This window comes from Hippoglossus hippoglossus, chromosome 20, assembly GCF_009819705.1.
Source record: "Hippoglossus hippoglossus isolate fHipHip1 chromosome 20, fHipHip1.pri, whole genome shotgun sequence".
Classification (NCBI taxonomy): domain Eukaryota; kingdom Metazoa; phylum Chordata; class Actinopteri; order Pleuronectiformes; family Pleuronectidae; genus Hippoglossus; species Hippoglossus hippoglossus.
Genome location: NC_047170.1, coordinates 8,232,709 through 8,258,842, shown reverse-complemented (window position 1 = coordinate 8,258,842; position 26,134 = coordinate 8,232,709). Strand labels below are relative to the sequence as shown.

Here is a 26,134-nt window from a genome sequence, read left to right as displayed (position 1 = left end):
CTCTAACTGGAGTTCAGTTCCTCACTATAGGATTTGGGGAAATGAAAAAGACCACAAAATATTCTGGAATACCCTCAAGAGGCCCCCCCCCACCCTTTCTACAGCCTTTTATTTAAAGCCGTTTTCAGCAGTGGAAGGGTCTATTTTCCAAACCTCAACCAAGTCCGTTTTTACTTCCTCTCTGCTAAATTTAACTCGGAAATATCAGCCAGAAAATTGTAAAATATCTCCAAGATCAGCTGGAGTTCATTTGATCGATAGCTCCAAGTCAATTCTGTTTTAGAGAATCCCTGAAAGCCTGATCTCGAAATATTGTCATCAAAAAAGGTAGGTAAAACACTTGTGGTAGTGGAAAGGAATGTGTGGGAAACCTACCTAGGTTTTTCTTTATCATGTGTGGTGCTATGTGGAAAAAAGGAGCTATTACAATGTGTCAGCTCGGACCACCCAGTGTTTGACTGCCTCACACACCCACACACATAAGCTGCGGCTCCGCCTGAGAGAAATGAGTACGCTGCATGTCCACATGCCAAGAGCGTACATGTGTGTTGCAGAAAACAGTGCAGCGTATTCAACAGCTACTACCGCCTCGCTGAGTGGTATTGTACGAGGGAAAGTAAAGTATCTAAAAGTGCACGTCATGGGCCATGTGGAGAGAAATGGGGCAGAAAATCAAAGACATCATAAGATCTGCACACGCACACACTCTCTGGGTATTTGTGTCCATACATGGGCAGATTTATACTGGAGGTCTGGTGTGCATCAACTCTCCTCTATTGTGACCATTCTCATCTATGCCTGGCCACTCTTGCCTTTGTGCGAGTCTTCACTGTAGGTGCACATGTCCGAGTGGGAGTCTTGGCAATCTGAAAGGTATATTATAGATGCTGGCAGCCAGTAATAACACAGATGTGTGTGTGTGTGTGTGTGTGAGAGGGCGATATAAGTCGGAGATGTAAGGCGGAGGGAGACAGGATTGCATTCCTTGTGTCTTGGAGTGTAAGGAGCAAGGATTCCAGTGATTATGGCGTGCTTGCACCTTCCACACAGGCCGATCAATCACTAAGGAGACAACAGAGTCCAGCTGAATCACCACGGCGATGAAGGGCCACCAGATGACGAAAACATTCCATCATGTTTTGAATTTAAGTTTAAGCATGTGTGTGACAGTGCAAGCGTGTGTTTCGGAGAGACATCTGAGAGCGCTGGAAGAAAGAGCTGCCCCCACCCTACCTGTTTCTCTTGCTAACACACACACATACACACTCTGATCTTACACACCTGCCTGGGTCGTGTCTACCTACAACTTTTTTGCAAGGGTGTTGATGTTACAACAGGAAAAAAAAGCTGATGAATGTCTAAAGGTGGACAAAAAGGTGAAAAGCAGCTGCGTGAGGATGAAAACCGAGGAGGTGGAGGAAAAAAGATGGTGATGTAGCAGAACAAAGGCAGAGGGGTGGAACAAAGAAAAAAAGAACAGGGATTAACTGCAGTTCATGGGTCAGGGAAGGGTTTTACTCTGTGTGTGTGTGTGTCTGTGTGTGTGTGTGTGTACCTGTGTTGTAGGCCAAAGCCGACACAGGACTCTTCTGTGGAAGCATGCTCTTCATTCTGCTTGCCTCCTCAGGATGGTTGAAGCGGAAGAAGTAGGATTTACCCAGACACAGGGAATAACCTGGAGAGAAAAGAAAGAAAAGTAAAGACCCCAAAAAGCACAATCAAGTAAGTCGTGGCATTTAAGTGGATAGAGCTGCTTTCAGACACACTCTAAAGTCCGCACACACCAACACTGACACGTCAGAGTCAGTTGCTCTGGACATTTTCCCGTCGGCCCCTATGTAAAATGTCTGTGAGCCCATGTGAGAAAGCAGCGGGAAAACGTCTGGAAAATTCACAGCGCTTCAGTGGAGACGTCCACTTGGAAATAAGGGCAGACGAAAGTGTCATGTGCTGTAAACAAAAACAGGATTTCTACAGTAGTAATTATGCATCATGTCCTGCCTCCTGCCTGCTCTACTCAGACGCCACCCCTCACCTGATTGTTCTGTGCATTTTCCTGTTGTGAAAATATGTCTGACGAGGAATATCTCCTCCTGCGTTGAACGGCTGAAAAAGACTCAATAGACTAATTGGGTGATTGGATTATCCTTCATGAGGGAGAGATGAAAATGCGAACGCAGGCGATGGAGGGGGACGATAGAAGGGAGGAACTGGAGAAGAGGCTACAAGAGGAGACGGGCAGAGTTCAGAAATAGGGGGCCGGACATTTTCCAAAATTCACGTCTGAAAACAGTTCTGGTTATTCGGTATATCCCGAAAACTGTATGAAGAGTCACGAGTGGAGCTTTAAAATGAGTTTTTTTTTCACAGCCAGACCCTTGCACATGCTCGCACACAACCAGCAGTTCCAGACCACAGTGTTTATTCTGGCCATCAATTAGACTGAGAGGGCCAGGTATTAAACAAGATGTCAGGGTCACAACCTCTGTAATACACACAGTCGGCCACAGCTGTCCAAATACTTCAGAGGGGAAGGAGAGGGACGGCAGTGCTGACACCACCACACACACACACACACACACACACACACACACACACACACACACACACACACACACACACACACACACACACACACACACACACACACACACACACACACACACACACACACACACACACACACACACAGTCTGTAAAGTTAAAGAAAGTTGAGAGATGCCAAGTCAGAAATCAAAGTACGTCACTGAATAAAGAAAAGATACAAAACCACAAGCCTGACAAAAAAAGACACACGTCATCTTTGCTCTCTTTCCTCTCCCGACCTCCATCCTTATTCACATAAGCATTAGAGCAAACCCCCACAATGTTAGCATGTGAGTAAAAGGCTAAAACAACACAACGTCTCCTTAATAGCTCCATTACAGTTACATCAGATTCCTTGGACCTGAAGCTCGTCATAACCACCGAGGCAGGAGGGGGATGGCAAAGGGGTGAATGGAAAAAGACAGAATGGAAAAATGGCAGGATCCGTTTTTTCTTTCCTTCCCACTTCCCCGGTTCTGATCTCGACTTTTCCTTTTATTCCTCATTCTCCAATTTCACGTGCAGTTCCACGGACACCTCCACTCGAAAGCTGCATAATGTGAGATTATAGTTTAGCTCCAAGAGGTCATACCTGTCTCGACACTGCCTCAGAGCGCCGAGAGTGCAGATTCTCTTTTTTTTTGCTTTCAAAGCTGCAATTTCCCAGCACAGAGGGAGACCTGAGTGCAGCACTGAGGTGGAGCTTACACCACACACACACGTACAAAAACAGCGTAAGAAATGTTTAGTCTACACAGCTGGACTCTCAACCTCTTCAAATATACTCAAGTTAACACAGCCGTGCAGGTTTCGGCAAAAACTGTAAGGAAGTGGCATCAAGACAAGGAGAACAAAAAGATGTGTATCTCCCTGAAGAAAAGAGAGGGAAAGACACACACACACACACACACACACACACACACACACACACACACACACACACACACACACACACACACACACACACACACACACACACACACACACACACACACACACACACACACACACACACACACAAATACTATGTATTTTCTCATCAACAGACATGAGTAATGTGAGTGTATGTCTTCACAAACCATGCGTCAATGGGAATGTGTCTTGTTACAGGGTCTGCCTAATGACTCGCAGTAGCTCTCAGTATTTTGCTAAGCAGCAAACTCACAGGCATCTGCGAGCACACAAACACACACACACACGTACACAAACACACACTTAACCAGCCCTTGTAAAAATCTAATTTCCTATCTTCAATGGCCTCAACATGTGCAAAGTGTGTCAGCCCCTCATTTGTTCACAGCCCTCCACCCCTCCTTCTTCCTTAGCTAACAAATAACTAATCCTCTCCTCCTTCCCTCCCTCAGCATAAACAAATACCAGCCGTATGTGTGTCTATGTGAACGAGATAACAACAAATATACCGTTTATTCATTATACTTCCTTTCTCTGTTTTGGACCTCGAGTTATTATTACCTCCCCAAGGATGTTAGGGTTCAGCCACTGTCCGTTTGCTTGTTTTTTAGTCCGCAGGATTACGCAAAAACTACTGAGCGCATTTCCAACAAACTAGAGCTGCTTTGAGACAAGCACTGAACTCGGGAGATCCTCCAGATCAGGCGCGTGTGTGAACCCAAATGTCCGAGTGAGAGGCTCTGGAGTTTCTGCGGACTTTCCCCTCCTGGCCCCCTGGTATAAAGTCCGCAGGAGACCCTTGCAGGATTCACCGTGAGCGAGTTGACAGATATCGATGTGAGTGTGTGCAATGTGGTGCGGCTTGATTGAACTTGTTGGGGCCTTGGCAGAGGTACACGCTTTATTGAATCTATTTCTAGCAGATATATGGAGACTAATCTTTCCTAGTCTTAGGACTTACTCCCTTAAATTCATCTAACAAAATAACAAGGGAACAAACAGCATAATCATAAGTTCTTCCACACAGATCAAATTTGAAGTCTGACGTCCGACCTTACTTTTTTATGCAAGTTATTCAGGACAAACACATGTTCGCTCCCCTCCGCGCACAAAGACGTACCACATCCACAACAAAACACGTTTAATCTTGTCCCCGTGTTTTCTTGTTTACGGGCTAATTGAGTATGGAAGCAAGGGGCGCCAGCACCCCCCAACAAGTACATAGGGCACAGACCTTCTTCAATAACAATAAAACTTGAAATTAGTCTGTATATACATTTATAGGATAATTGAAAGTTTGCAATCTACAAAGTCAGACCTCAGAGTCTTTGAGGACACAGATGTAGGAGCTGTATCACGTCTGGAGTCAATTTATGTCCCTACGTAGATCCGAATAAACTAAACTCTTGCCGCAATGTTATGGGAGGGAGAAACTCAAAACTGCTTCTCTGTTTGGTTAACATAAGTGGAGGAACTGGCAAATTAAGACCATTGGGTTAGAATGAAAAATAAACCAATGACAAAGATCCCATACTACCTGCTAATTGGTCAGTTTTGATGTCCAAAGTGATAACAATTAAAACTTTCAAAGTGCAGTCTGTCAATCAGTTTTGTTTTTAAATCAAAATGTATGCATTGTTTGAAAAACTGGCTGTCCTCATAATGTTGCTAAGATCCTGAAAATAGTATGTGCATGGTACTTAACTGAAGAGGAATTTACTCAGGCATGCAAAGATGCGCGCACACACACACACACACACACAGGTCCCAGTTTGAGTGTGACTTGGCCTCAAAACCACAAATGAACCCTCCCTGGGGCAAACGGGTCCAGCAGTATCATCACAAACACCAGGCTGATCTTTCTCAAGGGAGTTGGTGTAGATTATTTCACTCTCTCTCTCATTCACAAGAATAATGTTTCTGAGCACCAGCTCAGAAGCCATCTTCTGTCTGCTCCATTTCAAATCGTATCCGCAAAGATCCCCCCCCCCACTTCCCAACGGACAGGGATAAACTTTCCGCAACCTCTGATTTATCAGAAGGTAAACACAAACGGATAACAAAGGGATCTATCTTTCATTTATCTTTATAGCGTAAGAGGAAAAAATATATACGCTGGAGGCAGGCAGAAGAAAGACTTATGAAAATAATACACGCAGAACAATGAAGCAGGTTTTGTTTTCAGGTGTCAGGTATCCTGACCACGCACCCTCTCTTCATGCCCTCAGGCTAGTTCCCTCTCTCACATGCACTCACACCACCCTGTGATCCTGCCAGCTAATTTATTTTAGCCCAAGGCATACGCTACTAGCTTATTTCCATTAAAAGGGGCAGGCGATGAACCACAAGCAGGGTGTGATGGAACGAGTTTGACTTCCCACCCTGGCTTGAGCTGGATTGGATTGAGTGGCTGCACTGATTCACAACTTAACTCCTGCTGAACGAACATGCCATGTGAAGCATAAGGCAAAATAAATCATTGAGTTAAAAAACGATCAGTTCAGTGAGTTCAGCTCTACTGATTCATATTGATACTGATCTATAGTGGCAGATGGACCTTGCAATTTACTGGAGTTCTAGCAGCTTCCATAGAATCTAACTGGCTTTAAAAAAAAATTAAAAGACGATATACTGAAAATTTAAAGTAGAATGGCACTCAGTTAAGTGCATACCTCTGCCAAGGCCCAATAGTCCCCTTATGAAACCACATTTAAAGTCAACAGATCCAGATTTAGATTTGGATCTGCACCAAATTGCACATACACAGAAATCTTGCAATGTGGAGGAAAGTGATAAAACCATTCTTGGATCCACACCATAATTTAACGGGTTCTTCCCCAGACCACATCCTTCCACCAAGTTTTGTGGTAATCCATCGAGGTGTTTTTGTATAATCTTGCTAACAAACAAATCAACCGACAGGGGTGAAACATAACCTCCATGGTGGAGGTGACAAATTCTTCAATTGCTAACCCACAAATTAATGAAATAATATCTGCTACTAATATCATCCTGACTGGCTGAGACGGCTTACACTGCTTATTTAAGGGTCAAGTAAGATAATAGTTTAAGCAAATGCAAATCTATCGACCCATGATGATAACTAGAAGATTTCAGATTAAGAGCATTGCCCAAACATGTTCAAAGAGCACATGAGGCTAGTTTCAAAACATTGATCACAATATGTCACTGGTAACTCACTGAAAAATATCGATTCTGACCACATGTGACATGTTTGGGTACATCTGGCTTATTTCAATCAACTTAAAAACATGTTGATTTAGATTGTTTTATTTTGTGTAACCACTGAACATAATAAAATGTAGTAAATTTAACTTTTCTTTAGTGTGCTGTGGTCAAGGTGAATCAGCCATAAACCGAATCAGTGAAGGAGAGAGTCTGAACACACACCCATCATATCCAGATTCAGCTTTGCACACACACACACACACACACACACACAAAAACAAAGGGCCAGGAAGGTTGTGCTAGCATGATGACAAAAACTGCTAATTACTTGATTAAATATAACAGACGGCCATGAGATGTGTAGCGTCGCAAATTAACACAACAAACTATTTCATTTACAAACATTGCAGGGTACAAATATTAAATATACAGTGAAGTCGAACGGTCTCAATAATAAATTGAATTGAGTTAATTAACTGTTGCTTCTCTGTAAGAAGAGATGAGAAAAAGAAAGAAATCCGTTACACACCTTTTGATTCCCATTCAGTGCGCACTTCTCACGACAGAAACACCAAACTTCTTCCTTCTCACTGTGGATAAATGACTACAACATAACCTGAATCTTCCTCAAAGAAAGAAAAAAAGGGGATAAATGAATTATTAAACCACTATTCCCCTTTCTCTCTCTCTCTCTCTCCCTGTGTGTGTATGTGTGTGTTGATGTCTGCCTGTGTTGACTCTGTGAGGAGGAAAGTTCACAGATTTACTATCCACCAGCCAGACTCCAGGACTGAACCAAACTTTGAGAAGGAAAGGGGGTGGAGGAACATTCGAATTTTTCAAGAGAACACAGTTTTAACTACCAACAATTGTAATTGTACCAAGCGTATATGTCTTTAGCGAAAATAAACGAGTGAAGGAGAGAAAACAGGGCTGTAAGTGTTGAAAACCGCATTTAAAGCAGTAGAGTCGTAAGCCATCACCCCCATATGTAGATGGGGTTTAAAGACCATTCGACAGTGAGGTATTCGTCTGACGCCCCCTCAGCTTCTCTTTGTCTACCTACCTATTTTCTTTCTTTCTCTTTGAAATACCTTGGATTAGAGTAACCCCCCAACCAGTTTGACTGTAGAGAATGACTTTGAAAACAACTTTTAAAAATTGGTGGTTGAATTCTAATTTAATTAGAACATCTTTATTTGTGGAGCACTTATCAAAACAAAGTTTGAAAAGTGCTTCACAAAAAAACAAAAAGACCCACAAGAATAAAATTTAAAAAAAACAGTCTTAAAAGAATACAAAAAGCTAAACATGTGAAAGAAATTTAAGTATGACCACCCATAAAAAGTAGAAAAACTAGAACACACGCATACCTGCACCAAGGCCCAACGATCCCTGAATGAAACCACATTTAAATGCACTAGATCCAGAAAAATATCAGTCCCCTGAACATGCACAAATTTTTTTCGTCAAGATCCATAACTTATTTTCGCCCTAACTCGAAATGTTGAGGAAAGTGAATGTTGATCCATGGGTTCTGCCTGGGGTGATGCCCCTGTCCGCAAACTATCATGGAAGTCAGTTGGGTATAGTTTTTGCGTAGTCCTAGTAACAAACAAACAAACATGAACGAAAACATAACCTCCTTGGCAGAGCTAGTTAAAATCATGGAATGGTTTATGTTAAAAGTATATTTTAAGCTTTGATTCAAAGGAAGCTACTCACATAGCCTGCTGTATTTCCTCTGGCAGGGTGTTCCAGAGCCTCAGGGCTCTTATTTCAAAAGCTCTGTCCCCCTTAGTCTTTGGCCAAGAATCTGGAACAGTTAAAAGGCCCCTGCCAGAGGATCTCAAGGTGCAAGCAGGGTTGTGTGAGGATAAAAGATCCACAAGACACTGAGGAGTCAGACCATTAAGCCTTGTAAATAATTAAAAATAACTTTAAGATTAACTTTAAAACGTGCTGGAAGCCAGTGTAAAGAGGCAAAAACCAGGGTGATGTGTTCCGACCTGTTAAATCTGGTAAAAATAGCCTGGCAGCTGAGTTCTGCTGAGTTCTTCTACCACAACGTAGTTCAAAAGCAGCTTCTAAGATGAAACAACAGATGAGGGAGGGGTTGATTGAGATTTTAGGGTCAGACAAATTGAAAGGGTAAAATGGAGGAAAGGAAGAGACACCACTGAGAAAACAAAGGCTTTGTTGGGAGAACTTTGCCCCCTATAGCCCCAAGTCAGGGGTTTGTGCTACTCGTGTTTCATTTAGACAATTTGTGATTTGCAACCGAGACATGGACCCAGACGGTGTGCAGACGGTGCATGTGTGCGTGGAGACTGACGGGGGGGGGCGGAGTGGCTGTTAAGAGTAGTTGCATTTAATTCAGCAGCTAGATTTGCATTCGCTCCAGACTGGTGTGATTGCTGGGAGATTGGGTTTTATAGGCTCCTAAAACCCTGCTGACATGTGTACAGAAATAAAAGCAGAATTAATGAGGCCTGTATTAGTAACACTGCTTGTTTGTCAGTGCAGTTATTGGCCCACAGTGATTTTTAATTGACATCATTTCTGTGTCTGTCATGCTGTGTGAACATATTATGCTCTAGTACAAGCAGAGGCGGATTTAACATGGGTGAGATTGGGGTCCAGGCCCCCAAAATTCTTGGAATACTAACGAATTATAAACGCAAAATGAAGAATTTTAAGTGTTGAACGATTGCACCGCCCTCTCATATGCCTCACAGTGGTTTGATCATGTAGTAATATAATCTATAATATTTAAGACTAACCTCCCTGAAGTATTTAGGTCCTAAGTATTCAGTCTTCTTTCTTACTCCAGAGTTTAACATATTGACAGCAAAATATAATAGACCTGCTTCCTTGAGAAAACTAAATCCCCATTGGAAAAACTGTGCATATATAAAGGCTACTAGACTGTTAAGAAACACTGCTATTATTCTTACTGTAACTATTCTAAACATTTGAACATCCATTCATTATCTATACTGCTAATGCTCTGAGGGCTGCAGGAGGAGCTGGAACTAATCCCGGCAGACATTGGGCGACTCAAGACATAGAAAGACCGCGGCCAAACTGGGATTCGACCCGGGAATGTTCTTGCTGTGAGGCAGGAATCTCCAGCTGATCCAGCGAGTTAGTAGTGAAGCTGATGAGATTCCAGGTCGAGTCCCAAGTACAGAGTAGATCAATTCCTAAACAAAGCTAATCATCTCCAGACTCTGTGTAAGAGTGTGTGTGTGTGTGTGTGTGTGTGTGTGTGTGTGTGTATGTGTGTGGTTGGAGTAACTCAAACTAGAGCGCACCCTCTCTCTCTTTCACTCTCTCTCTCTCTCACTTGCTGCATGATTTTCCAAACCATGCCCTTTTTTTAACCCCTTTTTTCCCTTCCTCCATCCTTTCGTTTTCAAACCATCCCCTCCCCGCTCCTGCTTCTTCACAATACCCCGGCCTTCTGTGTGTGGACACACCGACACGATGTCAATATTTGAATCGGCCAGGCACGCTGGGAGGATAAATAGGCCTGTCAATATTTAACCCAAAACAGGGCAGGCCACACAGGGCACAGTGAAAAGGAGAAAAGTGCAAATTGGAAGGATGGACACGCAGGGAAACAAAAAGCTGGTGTAATGCAAAAAACGTGTCTGTGAAGTACAAAAGTGAAAGTAGGAAGAAGGGAAGGAGAGTGGAAAGTGTCACAGACGGCAAAACACCGTGAAACTGAATGTGCTCTTCAGCTGCAAAAATCCTGGGACGTTGGGGGAAGAGAGAAGAAGAGAGAAGACAGACTGAGGGGATGAACTAATCAAGATACAGGCAGAGGATAATCAGACACAGGCACGTGGGCAGGGCTGGAGAAAGATAGGAGAAGAGAATGTGGGAGGCTTCTCTCTTTCTCTCTCTCTCTCTCTCTCTCTCTCTCTGTGTGTGTGTATGTTGTTTTCTGCAGTCTAATGTAAAGTTGAAGAGTGCATCCTCTGCAGTTTCTGGAAGCTATGACTCATTGTAGCAGCTCACTTTTGTAAATCACTACAAAATTTAAACCAAACCAGAGGTGCACGTACACCACCTGCAACACACATACACATTGGTTTGGGAGAAACACACACATGGGCCCATACATTTATGTGCACGCACGCACACACCCTGCATAAATATACTTGTTGTTGCAGAATGTCAGTGTAACGTCAACTGTGCACGTACATGACTCAGGCTTTAGGGAATGCACATTACCCAAACCACAAACCAACCCCACTCTCTGTCTCTCACACACACACACACAGACACACACAGACACAGACACACACACACACACACACACACACACACACTGGAAGTACAGTATATACACTTCTGATGCAATTAAATCAACTTCAGCCCACCTCTTTACTGCTATTGACCAGTAGGTGGCAATATTTCAAAGCTTGTACACTGAAGCTCTCACCCTGTGTCAGTGGCGTAGGCGCAGTAACCTGGACTCCATCCAAACTGCAGAGGTGACCACAGGGGTCCAGGGTCACCACCCCTCCTGTTGTATTGGATATGAGAAGAGGCTCAGCTTTAAACACACTTTCAAAATTTGAAGGGCACGTTTAAATTTACTCCTATAACTATCACACTATCAATTTTCATTCCTATCCTACCACACACAAAACCATTGTCATTAAAACCCTTTTAATCGGAAACAATTAAAGACAATGTGCCACAGAGAAATAGCAACTGAATTAAGAGTAATCACTTTCAAACACTTTATAAGATAAGAAAATATAAGATTGCACACACATGTTATTGAAATTGCACGGATAGAAAATAATTATTGCACTGTTAAATTAGTTGAAAACCTGAGTTAGGTATATATAAGGTGCATGTGGTCCGCACGGAGCAGAGATGATTGAAGAGTCTAACAGCAGCAGTAAAAAAACAAACTCTCCCTCACTCCTACACAAGACAGTGTGCTTACAGACAGTTATCTAGCTAGCTAAATAGTTCATTAAATCTCATTTGAAAGATTATCTTTCTTAAAAGATCAGACCCTTCAGAGTTGTGCAAGTGTGCTGCGGTAAGTTCTGTTGCAGATTTCTAACAATAATTAATCCTCTTTTCATAAATTGTAATCTCACTTCACAGGCACAATTCTTTTTCAGTACATTTAATAGTTTCAACAAAAGTAAGATGTTAGGAATACACAATAAAAAAGATAAAATGCCTTGGGGTCAATGGCCCATGCACGCTTTGCAATGTGCTGTATCAATGTAAACTAGGTTCAGCAAATCTAGTACACATTCAGAGGCCGACCAGTGTTAGAAATTCTATTGAGAGAAAGTGAAATGAGACAAACCTTCGTTGAAGATGAGGCAGTGCTCCGCCTCGATGCCCTGCCCCTGGATGGTGATATCCTGAGGAACTGGAGCATCTTCCCGGCCGATGCGAGTCACCCCTGCAACATCAATAAATACACGTGATCATCATTTGAGTAAAAATATCAGCAACATAGAAATTAAATCAGGCTTGATGGTGAACAAGACACCATTTGAACCAAACACTCATGGACAGCATCTTTTTCCATCTCAGTTAAAAAACTAAACTATAGTGTATGCCAGCAATTAAAGAGGCACTACTACACTATGAATTGGAACTGATTATTCTTCTTCCTCAGTAGACACATTGTGGAGAAAAATAGACCCCCATTTGTCCTCAAATGGCTTGTTCACATTGTTGGCATGCCTCAGTGAAATGGAAGGACGCACCAAGAAGGGAGAAAATGTGTGGCAAGGCTTATACAACAATGAAAAAGTAGAAAATGAAAATGTCACAATGCTGACTCTGCCATTGCAATCGACCTTTGTACTGTATTTGTTCCATTTATCCTGTTAAATATACTGTGGCTGAAATCACTCTTGCAATCGCTAAAGCCAACAGTTACTGTCGTACTTCGTCATTGTGACTACAGCTCTACCATCTGAACGTGTTAAAATCCATTTAGAAGCTGGTGCTGAGAATGTGTGTCTGTGTGTGTACGTAATGCCTGTATTTTCAGGATGCACTAGAATTAGTGCCCTGTGGTTGTGTTAAACCAGTGCAGTTTCAGTCTGCATTAATTTTTTTCCACACTCATATGATCTAAGACCACAGAAGTTTAATCAGATAATCCTTGAGTCCAGAACTGGTCCAAATTTGAAGAAATTCTCTTGACATATGTTCAAGAGGCCAAGAGACATATTTTGTGAAGCAACTGTGACCTTGACCTTTGACCCTTGACCACCAAAATCTGATCAGTTAATCTGTGAGTAGAAATGAACCTATTTGCCGAATTTGAAAGCATCCACTCAAGGCGTTCTGAAGATAGCGTGTTCACAAGGTAAAAAAAGGGGTTTGTGAGGTCACTTTGACCTTGACCTTTGACTTCATGACCACCAAAATCTAATCAGTTCATCCTCAAGTCCAACAGATCATTTGTACTAAATTTGATGAAATTCCCGATAGGTGTTCTTGAGATATTGTGTTCAAAAATGGGATGGATGGACAACCTGAAAACATAATGCATAATAATGATAAAACATGATACACTGGATCTCAGTCTTTCAGGTGATTGGAAGAAGGGGATTTCACTCTTTGTATAAATCACTTCCATTGAACCGTGCAGTGTGAGTCATCACTGTTTTAAAACCGTTGGGTTGTTGTCATCACTTTTATGGTAAACTGTGAGTTCAGGCTGTGCAGTAGCACAAGAGTGGGATAATTCTCTTTCCCCAATAAAAATAAACGGAAATAACCAGGGATGTTTATGCAGTAATTTGTATAAGTATGGGTTTCAGTCCTCCTGTGTGGCTTTATTATGACCTAGGATAGAGTAACACTTTCAATTATTGAACCACTCCCAGCACACGTCTCCAGAAACCATGGAAAAAAAGGGAAAAGCAAAGAAGGAAGGGCAGTGAAAGAAAACAACTAGGGAGGAATAAGGAGGAAGATCTGACAGGTGGGAGTGAGTGTAATCCTTCCATGTCTATGCAGCATGTGCATTACCTTCTTTCAGCGGCAGCAGCGTAATGGCCACACTCAGCCTCCCGCTGCCCAAGCTAACGAGATGAGGCGTCGCTGTCTGGACCTTCAGCCCCTTCCCCGTGTCGATCAGGTCCAGGTTTGGAGACTGCAAGAATCAGTCAGAGAGGAAAGATCCATTTTGTTTATTCAGAAACCTTATATGTAATATAATCCATTATTTGTTCATTAATGACCCAACAAATGTATTTGTGTGTATTGTCTTACCTTCGATTTAACTGGAGACATCTGATCTGACTCCGGTTGGAACATCCTCTCAGAGTCCTGCAGCAAAAAAGCAAATCATGTGAAGTTTTCTTGTTGAAAAGGTCAAAAGTTTACACACTCATGTAAGGACACAAATATTTCCTATGTGAAAGCAAAGCAATAGAGTAAAGAGTAAGTTGTACACATCTGATGTTTATACCCATACATAGCTACACTTACTTATAAACTCAAAGAAGAAAAACTATGAGTGGCATGTTGGGTTCCCACATGAGAGGAACTCCCTGTGTGAAAGTCTTCCAGGGAAAAAAACCCACTGGAGAGCAAAATTACAAACACACACAACAACACAGGCTTGTATTGGGAAGAACTGGTAGAAATGTTCCATGAAAACACAGATAGTCACTCTGAGAGCACATACCTCCTCCAAGGCTTATTGGCCACTTTATCACCATGTTATCACGTACATGTTTTAAAACAAGATATCTGGATCATTATCTGGATCGAAAACTAATTTAACCTGTTTATATTTTTTGTATCTCTGCATTTTCACTGCCAAGGAAGATATGTTACTGTCAGATCACACAAACACAAGTGAACGGATTTCCACAAAACTTGGAAGGATGTGCTATGGATCAGGAAAGAACAAATTAATTTTGGTGCAGATCCAATATTTCTTTTCACTTTCTTTATAATGTGAGATAGGGCGTTTTAAACTATTTCTCTATTTTCCCAAGGAATAAGTCATGAATCTTGATGAATAAGATCAGGCACATTTAGGGAACTGATATCTATCCTTGGCAGAGGTATGCACTCTACTGAGTGTTCTTATTTTTCATGAGCAATTCACACAATGAAAAAAACTTGTTTTTCTCATGTTAAAGAAAGTGAGAAAAAAAATCCCTGGAAGTAGAAATCCACTCCGAAAATGAATCAATTCTTCATTGGCCCACATCGCACCATTTCACCAAGTTTCGGCAGAGCAATTTTTACGTAATCCTGCAAAAAGTTTGACAAAAAGAGAAACAAACAGTAATGAAAACACCACCTCCTGCTCCCCAGAGGATGAACCCTTACTCCATTGGCTTCCCTTTTGTGCCAAAGTTCAAATTTCAAGTTGTCATGGCCAATATGTCATAAATTAACAGGGACATTATGTTAGCCAATTCATGGTCATGAGGAGATAAACCTTTGCTTCAGTTATTGAACGTTCATAGTCAACGGATTTGGTTTTATCTGATCTTTCAGCACAATATCTATTTGTAGTGACGTCAGCATAATTCATCTTGCTGTGTGGTTATGTGAAAGCCCTCACAGCACTTAGTTAAGGTCAGGGAACGACTGGTTTGGTTTTATACATATTTACATTGAAACAAAACTGGTCTCCCCCCCCCCCCCCCTGCATGGTGACTCCAATGCTGTTAACAAACATAGTGCTTCACCCATTCAAAGCTTCTCACCACAGCACAGATGATTGCTGCTTACAGGAAACCACCCCCAACCACATCTCCCTGACTACCCTCTGTCATCTCTTCCTTCCCTCTTCCTTCTCCTTGTTGTCCTCACCACCATTTTTTTTTTACCATTCTTATTTTTTTTTTTCTTCCTGATGCTTAATTACTACTCTATTTCTTCGACTGTTTGTCTCGTCTTCTTTATTCTCCCTCTCTCCTTGCCCCATCCTCTGGCCGTTCTACTGTCACTCTCCCCTCCTTCCCGTTCTTTCCTCCAATCACCAGCAGAGGAAGCACAAATTAAAGTCAGCTCCATTGCACTTCCTCTAATTCAGTGCCAGCTTCCTTTCTGAGTTCACTTCCTTTTGCTGCCTTGACACCCTTATTGCCTTCAAACACACACACACACACACACACCACCCTTATAGCTCTTATACCCACACGTACACACTCAGACACACAAACATCCACAAATACGGTCACGCATCAGCTCTTTTTGTTATCGCATGAAGATATGAGGCCCAACATTCCACTGAGTTTTTTTCTTTTTTCCTCTCTGGTGTAGACAAAGCAAACACACTAATGTATGATGGCAACATCAGCTCGACAAGAGTTACGAAGTCCAGATGAGAAATCGAGGTTAAAGTCAAATCACAAAGTTCAAGGAAGACTGTTGTGAAAAACAGTGACAAAGCTCTTTCCTCCTCTTTCTCTCCTCCCAATTCTTTCCTTCCTGTACGTCCTTTCCGGACGGGTTCCTCGACTCTCCCCCTCGTCTCCTCTCTTTACTCTATTGTTCCCAAACTTTGTGTCTCTGTCGTTCTCTTTCTTCTTCTCACCAGGTGAGCTTCGGTCTGGGCAGGTCAGGACACATCTCCCTGGCCTTGTTGTGCTCTAGCAAAGTAAAGCAGTGAAGTATGTCAACCCACCCCCTCCTCGATTTCCGGATTCTGGCTCTGGCATCCTTGAGTTCTCCTTAGGTTCTTAGATCCAAACACCAAATCTGATGCTATCAGGGCCTTTGGACTACTGGCTGGTTGGGGTAAATGTGGGCATAAAGCGTTAAACAACAAAACAATATTGATAAAAATAAGAGTGAACCCACAGACCACTATCAGTCAACTCTGCTGTTTCCTGGAGATCTACACACCTTGTTAGCCTCTTTCAGCTCATTGTTTTGGCTTTAACATGGTTTACGTGTTCTGTTTCACTCTTAACCACAGACTGTACATAAAGATGGACGACATGACTGCTCCCCAAAAGTGAGGACAATGTGTCCTGCTCACCCGCTCACCTGTCGTAGAGGTCATAGGCACTGCCTCCTCCATGTTCGTGGATAGGACACTGACCAAACTAAAATGTCAAAGTAAATGTCAAATAATTTTTTTCTATCATTTTAGTTAGCCAGAGTGTGCACAGTAGGGATCAGGGATGGAGCAATGGGATCAAGGTCCCGCCGAAATGTGCGCTCAAACAATCGTGAGTCAGTCTCAGCTGTCAATCATGACTTGTTACCTCATTTTTATAGCATCAAATAACTAACTTATAACAAATAACTTTTTTCTTTTTAATGATGTGACATGCACTTTGACTTCTACTTCAACTTCTAACTTGATGTTTAAAACTCTCTCACACTCTTGTGCCCCCCATTTTCTGTCACAATGCAATATGGGAAAAATAAGCACGCTTAAAAAACATGTAATCAGTAGTAAACAGAGTAAAAAGACTAACTCCTGAATCATACAAAAGACTTTGACAATATCTAACAGTATGTTTTTCCATTTATGGAAAAAATCTTGGGCCCCGATTTCATACTTTAAACACCTGTAATCCTAAATCTGGTGTACTTCAGAACTCGCCCTTTAAATAATTGAAGACTGGCTGAAATAACTTTGAAAATACAAAAACATTTTTTTAATCTGCAGTCGAGACGGTGCATGCACCCACAAACTCTCTTTGATCCCATCTGCGGAACAGCTGAGTCGCCCTCAAAAATGCTGTGTTTAACCTGCATCTGGAGACAGAGAGATACATGAACTAATGAAAAAAAAGGGAAAGTGATGAAAGACAGGGAGCGAATCCGTGAAGCCAGAAGGGAAAGACCCTGCAATCCCGGGCTACTACTTCTTCATCCTCTGCTTTCATCCCTCTGTCTACTACCTCTATTTCCTCTGTATTTCCTCTCCATCTGTTTGGTCTTTTCCTCCTGTTTTGTTTTCCTTCTGCATTATTTCTGCTTTCTGGTTGTAATGCAGTCTGCACTCTCATGACCACATCTCAGTGCCATTTTCATCACCATTGTTAATGTCACTGATTTTGAATATTGAGCACTAGTTGTCATCATAGAGTCCTTTGCATACATGTATGCCTTTTTGGTTGTAAGCTCTTAAGTAAAATCTGCAATATGGGCGACTCAAAATAGGAACTTTAGCATTTTTTGGTCTCTGCATGAATTTGCCTTTGGAATATGGGTTCCCACACCAACAATTTCAAAAGCAGAAAGCACAGACGATTATGCAACAGGCAAGTCATCAGTATTTTCTACTTCAAGGCAGATATCTGATGTTGGCCATCTGCTTCTTCACTGCATCTGGCCGCGTTATTAAAGGGGCTCACAGTGGCCTGAGGCTCGAGGGTCTTTTGAAGCAGGCGCCTCTTCAAGATGATGGACATGAGCCGGAATATGCAATAAAAGGACATTAAGGTTCAAATGACAAAGCCCTCTAGTGGCTGCAGTCATAATGACAGGATCAGAAGAGGAAAATAGGAGTTGTTGGTATGTAGACATTGTTGAGTCTATTTGGTGAAAAAAACATGTTTGTGTTATGGCTTAGCAAAATATTGTAGGTAAACAGGAGAATAAATGAATGAATAATAAATGATAAGTGTAGAGACACGAGTGTTTTATTTAAAATCAAATGCATTGTTTTCCATCTATTCGAAACAAGGCCAACTGCTGATGAAATGAATCAAACAAGGTCAGAAAACAAAAGATTGCTGGTCGTGTAAATAAATGTGAAGTTGTTTGTACTGCTTGCAGAGTATCAGGGAAAATAATGTGCCTGTGTTGAGTAGTGCTTATGCACACGCTTGGGTGTTATACATGTGGTATAATCCTGTATGCCTTCATTTCCACAACTCTTCAGCTGCTCTTTAAAATATGAGTGGATGGCGTCACCTGGTTATTACAGGATCTCCTCCTTCCTTCTGTCTTCCTAACTTTATTTCCTTTGATACAAAGCCAAAACAAGTCCTCCTCTTCTTCTTTTGCTCTCAGTCTCATATATATTTACGAGTATTGCCTGTGTTTAATCTGTTTTGCTCGTTTCTGTGCCTGGCTTCTCTCTCTGTTTTTATCTCCCCCTCTCTCCATCTCTCTGTTCCTCACTGACATCCCCTCCCCTCACATTCCAGTGTCACCCTCTCCTCCTCCCACCTGACAAAGCCAGTATTGTATCACAGATGCTGGTTAATATGGAGTCGTCTCAGGCGACCTTGTATGGAGCAACTCACGTGGCTAAATCAGCTTCAACAGGACTTTAATTAGTTTAATATGAGCCCGAGTCATTCAGGCACACGCGACATAGATGACAGCCCCTTAAAAAAACTCAGATTATAAAACACTGTACTTCTCAGTCCCTGATTCCACAGGACACTTTTAGTTTATTCATAAAGTATTCAGACCTGTTGACTTTTTTCACATTTTATGTCGCCTTCTGCTAAAATCATTTAAATCGGTTATTCAACCTACAGTCAATACCCCATGAGTGCAAAGCGAAAAATGTGTTAAAAAGAAAACCCTGAAATATCACTTGATAAAGGTACTCAGATCCTTTACCCAGGACCTTGTTGAAGCACCGTCTGCAGAAATTACAGCCTCAACTCTTTCTGGGTATGACGCGACAAGCATTGCACATCTGGATTTGGAGATTATCTTCTCTGCAGATGTTCTTGAGCTGTCCGTCAGTGGAGCTCGGGCAATTCAAGGTCTCTCCAGAGGTGTTTGATTGGTTTCAAGTCATCTCTCCGGCTCGGCCACTCAAGGACATTCAAAGAGCTGTCTTTCAACCAGTCCTGTCGTGTCATGGCTGTGTGTTTAGGGTCATTGTCCAGTTGGAAGGTGAACCTTTGACACACTCTGAGGTCCCGACCACTAGATGCAGGGCCAACATACAGAGATAAACAACCATTCACGCTCACATTCACACCACCGGACAATCCAGAGTCTTCAATTAACCTAACCCCTAACGTCTATGGGCTGTGGCGGGAGAAAACCCACGCACACACAGGGAGAATGTGCAGCCAAGCCGGGATTCGAACCTTGCTCTGATGCAGCAATGCTAACCACTACAACACCAAGCCACCCTGACATTATAATGTTCTGCAAAAATACATTTCTTGTTCAATGCCATAACTCAGGAGAAGAAAATGTTGACCATATTTCCTGCAGCTTGACGGGTTGGCAGAGGTGGTAATTCTAGTTTCCTTTAAAAACATTTGTTAAAAAATGTCTAAAATTACAGCTTTAGCTTTGTCATTATGGGGTGCTGCATGTACACTGATCTGGACACGAGTTTAAACATTTCAACACAACAGAAAGTGAAAAAGTGAAAGGGTCAGAATACCTTTTTTTTTACACCAAACATACATTGTGTGTGCGTTTATGTTTGGTGTAAACTCAAACCGATTAACACAACCTGACATTCAACTCCTGCCAAACACAAATACTAGCCAGCATTGTTAAAACCAAATTCAAACTCTCCCACACATTTCTTTCATTTAACAAAAGGCAAAGTCCTCACAGGAATCAAAGTCCATTGTTGCTGCAGATGACTCAGAGTAGGAGGAAATCTAAATTAAATATGTACTGAGTGTGTGTGTCTTTGAAAATGTCCACAAGTGGAGGAACAGTGAAGTTCTGGAGGGACACATGACCCACATTAGTGCTAATGGCTCACATGGTGAAATGAAACGATGGATAGAAAAGAAAAGAGGAATGTGAGATAAGAAGAGAGACAAACAGAGCGTGAAGGGGAGACTGGGACAAAAAAAAAGATGAATGAAATCACAGAGTAGAGAATCCAGGGATGAAGGGAAATGTGATCCTTTTCCACAAAAATGAAACTGAACCAACTTTCAGACATCAACTTTTACTCAGACTAAAAAAGTAATATGCAATTTGTTTAGTTTTAAGTTCCGCATTGACACCAGCGTCGGTCCTCATCCCCAAGAGCCCTTTAATCTCATTGTCTGTCTTTGTCTTCTCCTTGTATGATGTCTTTTTCATCCTGAGATATTCGTATTCATTTAGTTGTCTTAGTTTTGCATCCATCGGGTGTTAGAAACGTCATCACGTCCACTGATTTGGACATTTAAGTTACTCCCATACAACCCCTCGGCGAAAAATTAAGGGTAGAAATATACATTCACTGCTGCGAGGTTGAAAGATTCATTTTAGTGCTGTAGCATCTGTATAGATTTATATGTACATGTACATGCATATTTGCACACATACCACATACCAGATGTTTATCAGGCTTGGAGTTAGTAATAGTCCTTATGATGGAAAAGTCTTGTCAAGCTGATTTCCTCATCCTGGCCAGAGCCAACTTGACAGGTTCAACATATGCTGAGCATTCTGATGGAGAAGTGCTTTTATAAAGCCACATATGAATTTTTAAACTTGTAGCTGAGGACTTAGCCTAATGATACTACATCAAGAGCCACACTATAGATGCACAGATTGACCTGAGGTACTCTGCTCCACACGCACTCACACATCATGCACATTCTTCCTCTGTGATACTGTGTTTATATCATCAGCCTAAGCTTGTGCCTGAATATCACATATGGAGGAAGGATTTCTCTGACTCAAACACCAATATAAAATATCCTGTAAACCATTCATCATCAGTCAAAACACTGCTCTGATTGGCTGTTGAGGGTCCTTTAATATGCCATAAATTTTCGTAATCAAGATCAATATTGAAATAAAATATGATCATATAATGAATAATCTACGTGATTCCAATGTCAACATAAGAAAGAAACAAAACTTCTCCTGTGTTTCATTTCCTATGAAGAAAATCTGCAAATCAAATTGAGCCTCATTAGCCCAATGAGAGTCACACACAGTGGAAGAAATGAGCTCACCATTATTGAAGCAGGACTGGCCACCTCTGTCATGGTTACGCAGCAGCAGCTCCCAGATCCAGGATTATGTCGCCTGACAAGAACTCCAGATACAAATATTCCCTCACTTCTCCCCTTTGGTGATCACGGTCTCTGCTTGACAGCACACACACATTCCCAATGAGCCACCTCTGGATGCCTATGGGGAGAGACCGCAGCTCCGGGCTCCCTGACACGAACACACACTTCAAACATAACACACACAAACGTGAAAAAGCCGGCGGCCCCTGCCAATTGCGACGTGTAGAGGAATGCAACAACAGCTGGAAAGTTGAGCAGGAGAGGGAACAAGGGGAGGGAGGGAGTCTCTCTCTCCCTCTCTCTCTCTCTCTCTCTCTCTCTCTCTCTCTCTCTCTCTCACTTACACACACGCACACACACACACCCACACACACAAAGAATAAGGTGCAGGTGTTAACAGAGCACCTACACTTGACCTCTCATTCTGACTGCTTCAAAGGGAGAAGCCTTAAGAGGTGGAGACAAGGGGAGAGCGAGGGGGGAAATAAAGAGTGACAAAGAAAGGGGGAGAGAGAGAGAGAGAGAGAGAGAGAGAGAGAGAGAGAGAGCATTCTTTCAGAACTACTTGGCAGCAATGATAAGAAACAATGATAAGACGCATTTTTAACTAATGATATTACAACAGGAATGCAGACCAGTCGGCTTTTCTCACAACACAGTCCAGTCTTAAGGTACAGTCACTTATACCCTGTCTACACTGAAGCAGATATTTTGCTATAAAACTAACCTTTAAACGTTTTAAGTCACTAAATAGAGATTTTTTACACCTTTCAAAGTAAAGATTTTCAAAAACTCCAGTTTCTGAATTATAAATGAAGTGTCCGTGTCCTGTTGGTATTCTTTAGCTAGCAATACATGTGACAGTTACACAACAAGGAACAATTTTCAAAATATGTTCAATGATGAGGCTTTGGTCAAAGCTGTAGCGCTAACAGGAAACAAGGAATGACTACAATTGTGCACGTTACTGAATCAGGAAGTGTGCATGGACGTTGACACAGAATTGGCCCCCTCTGTGTAAATTGTGGCCCCTTTATGGCTTCCGATTTAGAAAAATCCTAGATCCGCCACTGACCGAACATACTAGTGGGTGTGTTCTCCTGGTGAAAGACCTGTAGTGAGGGACGCCCATCTCACAATGCAAAACTCTTCATAATGAAACAGGGGAAGTTAAATATATGATCGAATCCCACAACGTACCTCAAGACAGACCCAACGTCAGCACACCTCTGACAAGAATGCACATTTATCCAGGAGGACATTGAGTTCATGAGCCTAGTTCACTAGCTTTCCTCAAAATAACAGTTATATAGACTATGAGAATCAGAATGTTAAAGATAAAATATAAAATAAAAATGATCCTATAAAAAAGAGCCACATATCCTCCCTGACAACACATATTGCATTTTACACACAACACCTGACACACAGACACACACACACACACACACCCTTTGCTCCTTTTTAAGTTATGTGCACCATCTGAAAAATCTCAGCTACATGTACAGTCATGCTTCGCCTTAAGACATCATGCAGGTTTGCCACTAGGCCTGTATCAGAATGGGTGATTTCAGGTGGAAGAGGTTCATGTCTTTTCAGCCAATTCCGCAAAAAAAACCTAACATTTATATTCAAGTGACAGAGCCCTCTGGTGGCTGTAGTCATTATGACAGGAGCAACAGAGGAAATCAGGAGACGTTATGTCATCAAAAAGTCTAATTGGTGAGGAAGTAGAAACCTCTCAAATTTGCTTCTGTTTGGTGCGCTCCCCTTATTTTTGCCCATTTTAGGCGTAAACTCAATGTAGACAGGAGCCAAAAGTCTTAAATTGGGAACAGCTTCAAGTTATCAGGATAAAACTCTTGCAGTTCCTTTTGATGTATTTCTTGTCAAGTGTCTCCAGGAGCTATTTGGCCTCCATGGATGCTCGCTGGCATGAGAGCATGGTGCGCTTTCTCAGTGACATCATCCAAGCGCCCGTGGGCTCGACAGCATTCCCGAGTCAATTCCTCAGCTCCCATGTGATCCCAGGAGGCCGAGCACAGACTCTGGAGCTGTTTGGAGAAGGATTCTACCCGTCGTTAGGAGACTCCGCCATGAAAGACCAGTTTCATTCAGATAAATCCTCCAGCTTAGGTTTTGAACAGGTTTTTAATAGCCATTACTTAAAGGCCTACATTCCTTTTCACGTGAAGTTATTTTTCCAGTGCAGTCCATCCTGCATGAAACAGTTGCTGCACCACTTAACATCCACATGTTACTTTGAAGTACCAGTACAAATTGAATTATTGAAAACAAATTATTATTGAATTATAGCCTTTATCACGTCATTGGTGTACGGCTTTGAGCATTTGTGTGGGTGGAACTATTCAAACTGCTTGTTTTTAAACAACATCTCCAGTACAGATAATTGGATGAAATTGACATTGTTAGTGGCTTAGGAGGAAGTGAGGTCTTTCTGTTTCTTCCCTCTGCCTCTGTGCGAGATTCAGGACATGACATAAGATACTGAGCATTACCATTTGTTTTTAACTTGTTTCAATACTGCAGTCATCGTGGTCTAAAAGAGAGCACTAATAAATCTGTGTGTAATTTATGTTAATGGCCTGGTTGGCTCCGCTCACTGACATCACTTGTGTTGATGTACAGTGGCTTCAGAAAGTCTTCAGACTCTTCACTTTTAACACACTCCGTTGTGTTATAGATTTGATTTGAAGTTAGTAAACTGCCCATCAATCTACCCTTAATAAAAATGGGTTTTCAACACTCTAAACACTGACCACAGAGGTAAATGGAGGGTTATTGAGGGTATTGTTGCAAACTAGTTTGAGGACACTTTGATCCAAACTGAGAGCAAGACTCCGACTGACCCCTGGTTTTGCAGCCAAAGAGTCTGAACAATAGGTTGTAAATAAAGATGGCAACGTGTCATTTCCTCCCACTATCCCCAATACGCACGTTGCCATCTTGCGCCGGTGACATCACTTGGAGCTAGAGTCTGCACATTAGCGATCGGTGGATCGATGGAGCAGCGGCATCATGACGTTTCACTCTGTATTTATATCAATAATTAACTCATTAAAAACGAGAGAGAGAGAGAGAGAGAGAGAGAGAGAGAGAGAGAGAGAGAGAGAGAGAGAGAGAGAAGGCTCTGCATAACTTGGGGCTGCGTACTCCTCTGCTTTCTCACTTGCCTGCCAAGGTAGGTGTAATTACTGCACTATTTAGCTGTGTGTGTGTGTGTGTGTGTGTGTGTGTGTGTGTGTGTGTGTGTGTGTGTGTGTGTGTGTGTGTGTGTGTGTGTGTGTGTGTGTGTGTGTGTGTGTGTGTGTGTGTGTGTGTGCTAGCTTTGCACTGCTTGGTGATCACACTCAACTGTGTAAACAACATGGCCTTGACAGAAACGCTATTTCACTCAAATTACTCAGGGAGTGAAGTAATGTAGGGCAGATTAAAAAATTGTCTCCGTTAGATGATGGTGCTGCTGAAGGAACCTCTCTGCATCCTCCCACTGATCGACACTCAGGGGAATTCATTCCCTCTCCCTTTCTATAGTCATCCGAGTTCTGTCATTTTTCTTTCTTCCCTTTCGTTTACTCTTTCTTTCCTGTCTGCTGAATAAAGGCATCTACTCTGTGAGTTACTTTCATCTTCTTCTGCTGTCCTCTTTCTGTCCTCTCTGTCTTCCCCTCGACTCTGACCACAGCAATGCAGGTTGACTGCCACTGCACTCCTGTCTATGTCCCACATAGTAATCACCGGGCCCATAATGAACGCACACTAGACACAGTAACACACACCGAGAGAGATCCAAAACAATTCAGTCTGCATTCCCATTGTTTCTATATGATGCGTGAATGTTTTATGGAGCGTGCCGCACATTGACATATGCTGGACACGGCCATATACTGACTATTTCTGTGTCTCCATGTCCGCAAATAGCAAAAACACTACAAACGTTACCATTTATTGCCGCGTGCATATGGCTGCATACGTTTTATGAGGATTGTGGCACAGGTTCCACACATATTTGGTTTTCCCACTGAAATCCTGTAATTTATTTAATTCTGTGGAACGTATAAAAAGATGCCAGCGTTTGCATCTCTCGTTAAACTCTATCGACAAACCACAGTGGATACACTTCGCTAAACATGGAAACAAAACAAAAAAAAGGAAAAATTGCAACTTCTAATTTTGTCTCGTGCTGATTTAATTATTGGAAAAAACACCAAGAGCCTAGTTGAAAAGCCAACTTTGCTCGTGGGCTCAGAGTTATTATGGTATAATTATTAGTGAGTTTGGAATACAAGGTAAACAGATTGCATCGCCATCTCGTTAGGCCTTTGCTCTCATAGACTCCATGTACATGACAAATATGGATGTAATTATCTGCCTGTAAACGGAATATTTGTCCCAGTCGAATCCCAATACCTCTACTGTGTACACACATTCCTTAGACATTGATGTCAACAATATTTACCTTTGGTATTTTAATATGTAAT

The 26,134-nt window shown here is 42.0% G+C and overlaps 1 protein-coding gene across 8 annotated transcripts in view; it reads right to left on the bottom strand.

Moving 5' to 3' along the window:
* Positions 1–21,883, bottom strand: part of phldb2b (pleckstrin homology-like domain, family B, member 2b) — a 44,545-nt gene extending 22,662 nt beyond the window's left edge. For 4 of the 8 annotated variants that reach the window (XM_034572528.1, XM_034572525.1, XM_034572524.1 and 1 more), the window contains exons 1-6: positions 21,573–21,882; positions 13,969–14,025; positions 13,726–13,849; positions 12,038–12,136; positions 11,144–11,227; positions 1,556–1,675 (exon numbers count right to left, since the gene is read on the bottom strand). In XM_034572528.1, coding sequence (XP_034428419.1) covers positions 1,556–1,675; positions 11,144–11,227; positions 12,038–12,136; positions 13,726–13,849; positions 13,969–14,025; positions 21,573–21,605 — 517 coding nt within the window. In that variant the 5' untranslated portion in view covers positions 21,606–21,882. Of the gene's footprint in view, positions 1–1,555; positions 1,676–7,216; positions 7,397–11,143; positions 11,228–12,037; positions 12,137–13,725; positions 13,850–13,968; positions 14,026–21,572 lie in introns of those variants that run through there. The other 4 variants (XM_034572521.1, XM_034572520.1, XM_034572526.1 and 1 more) reach the window with 3 other exon arrangements.
* Positions 21,884–26,134: the final 4,251 nt, after the last annotated feature.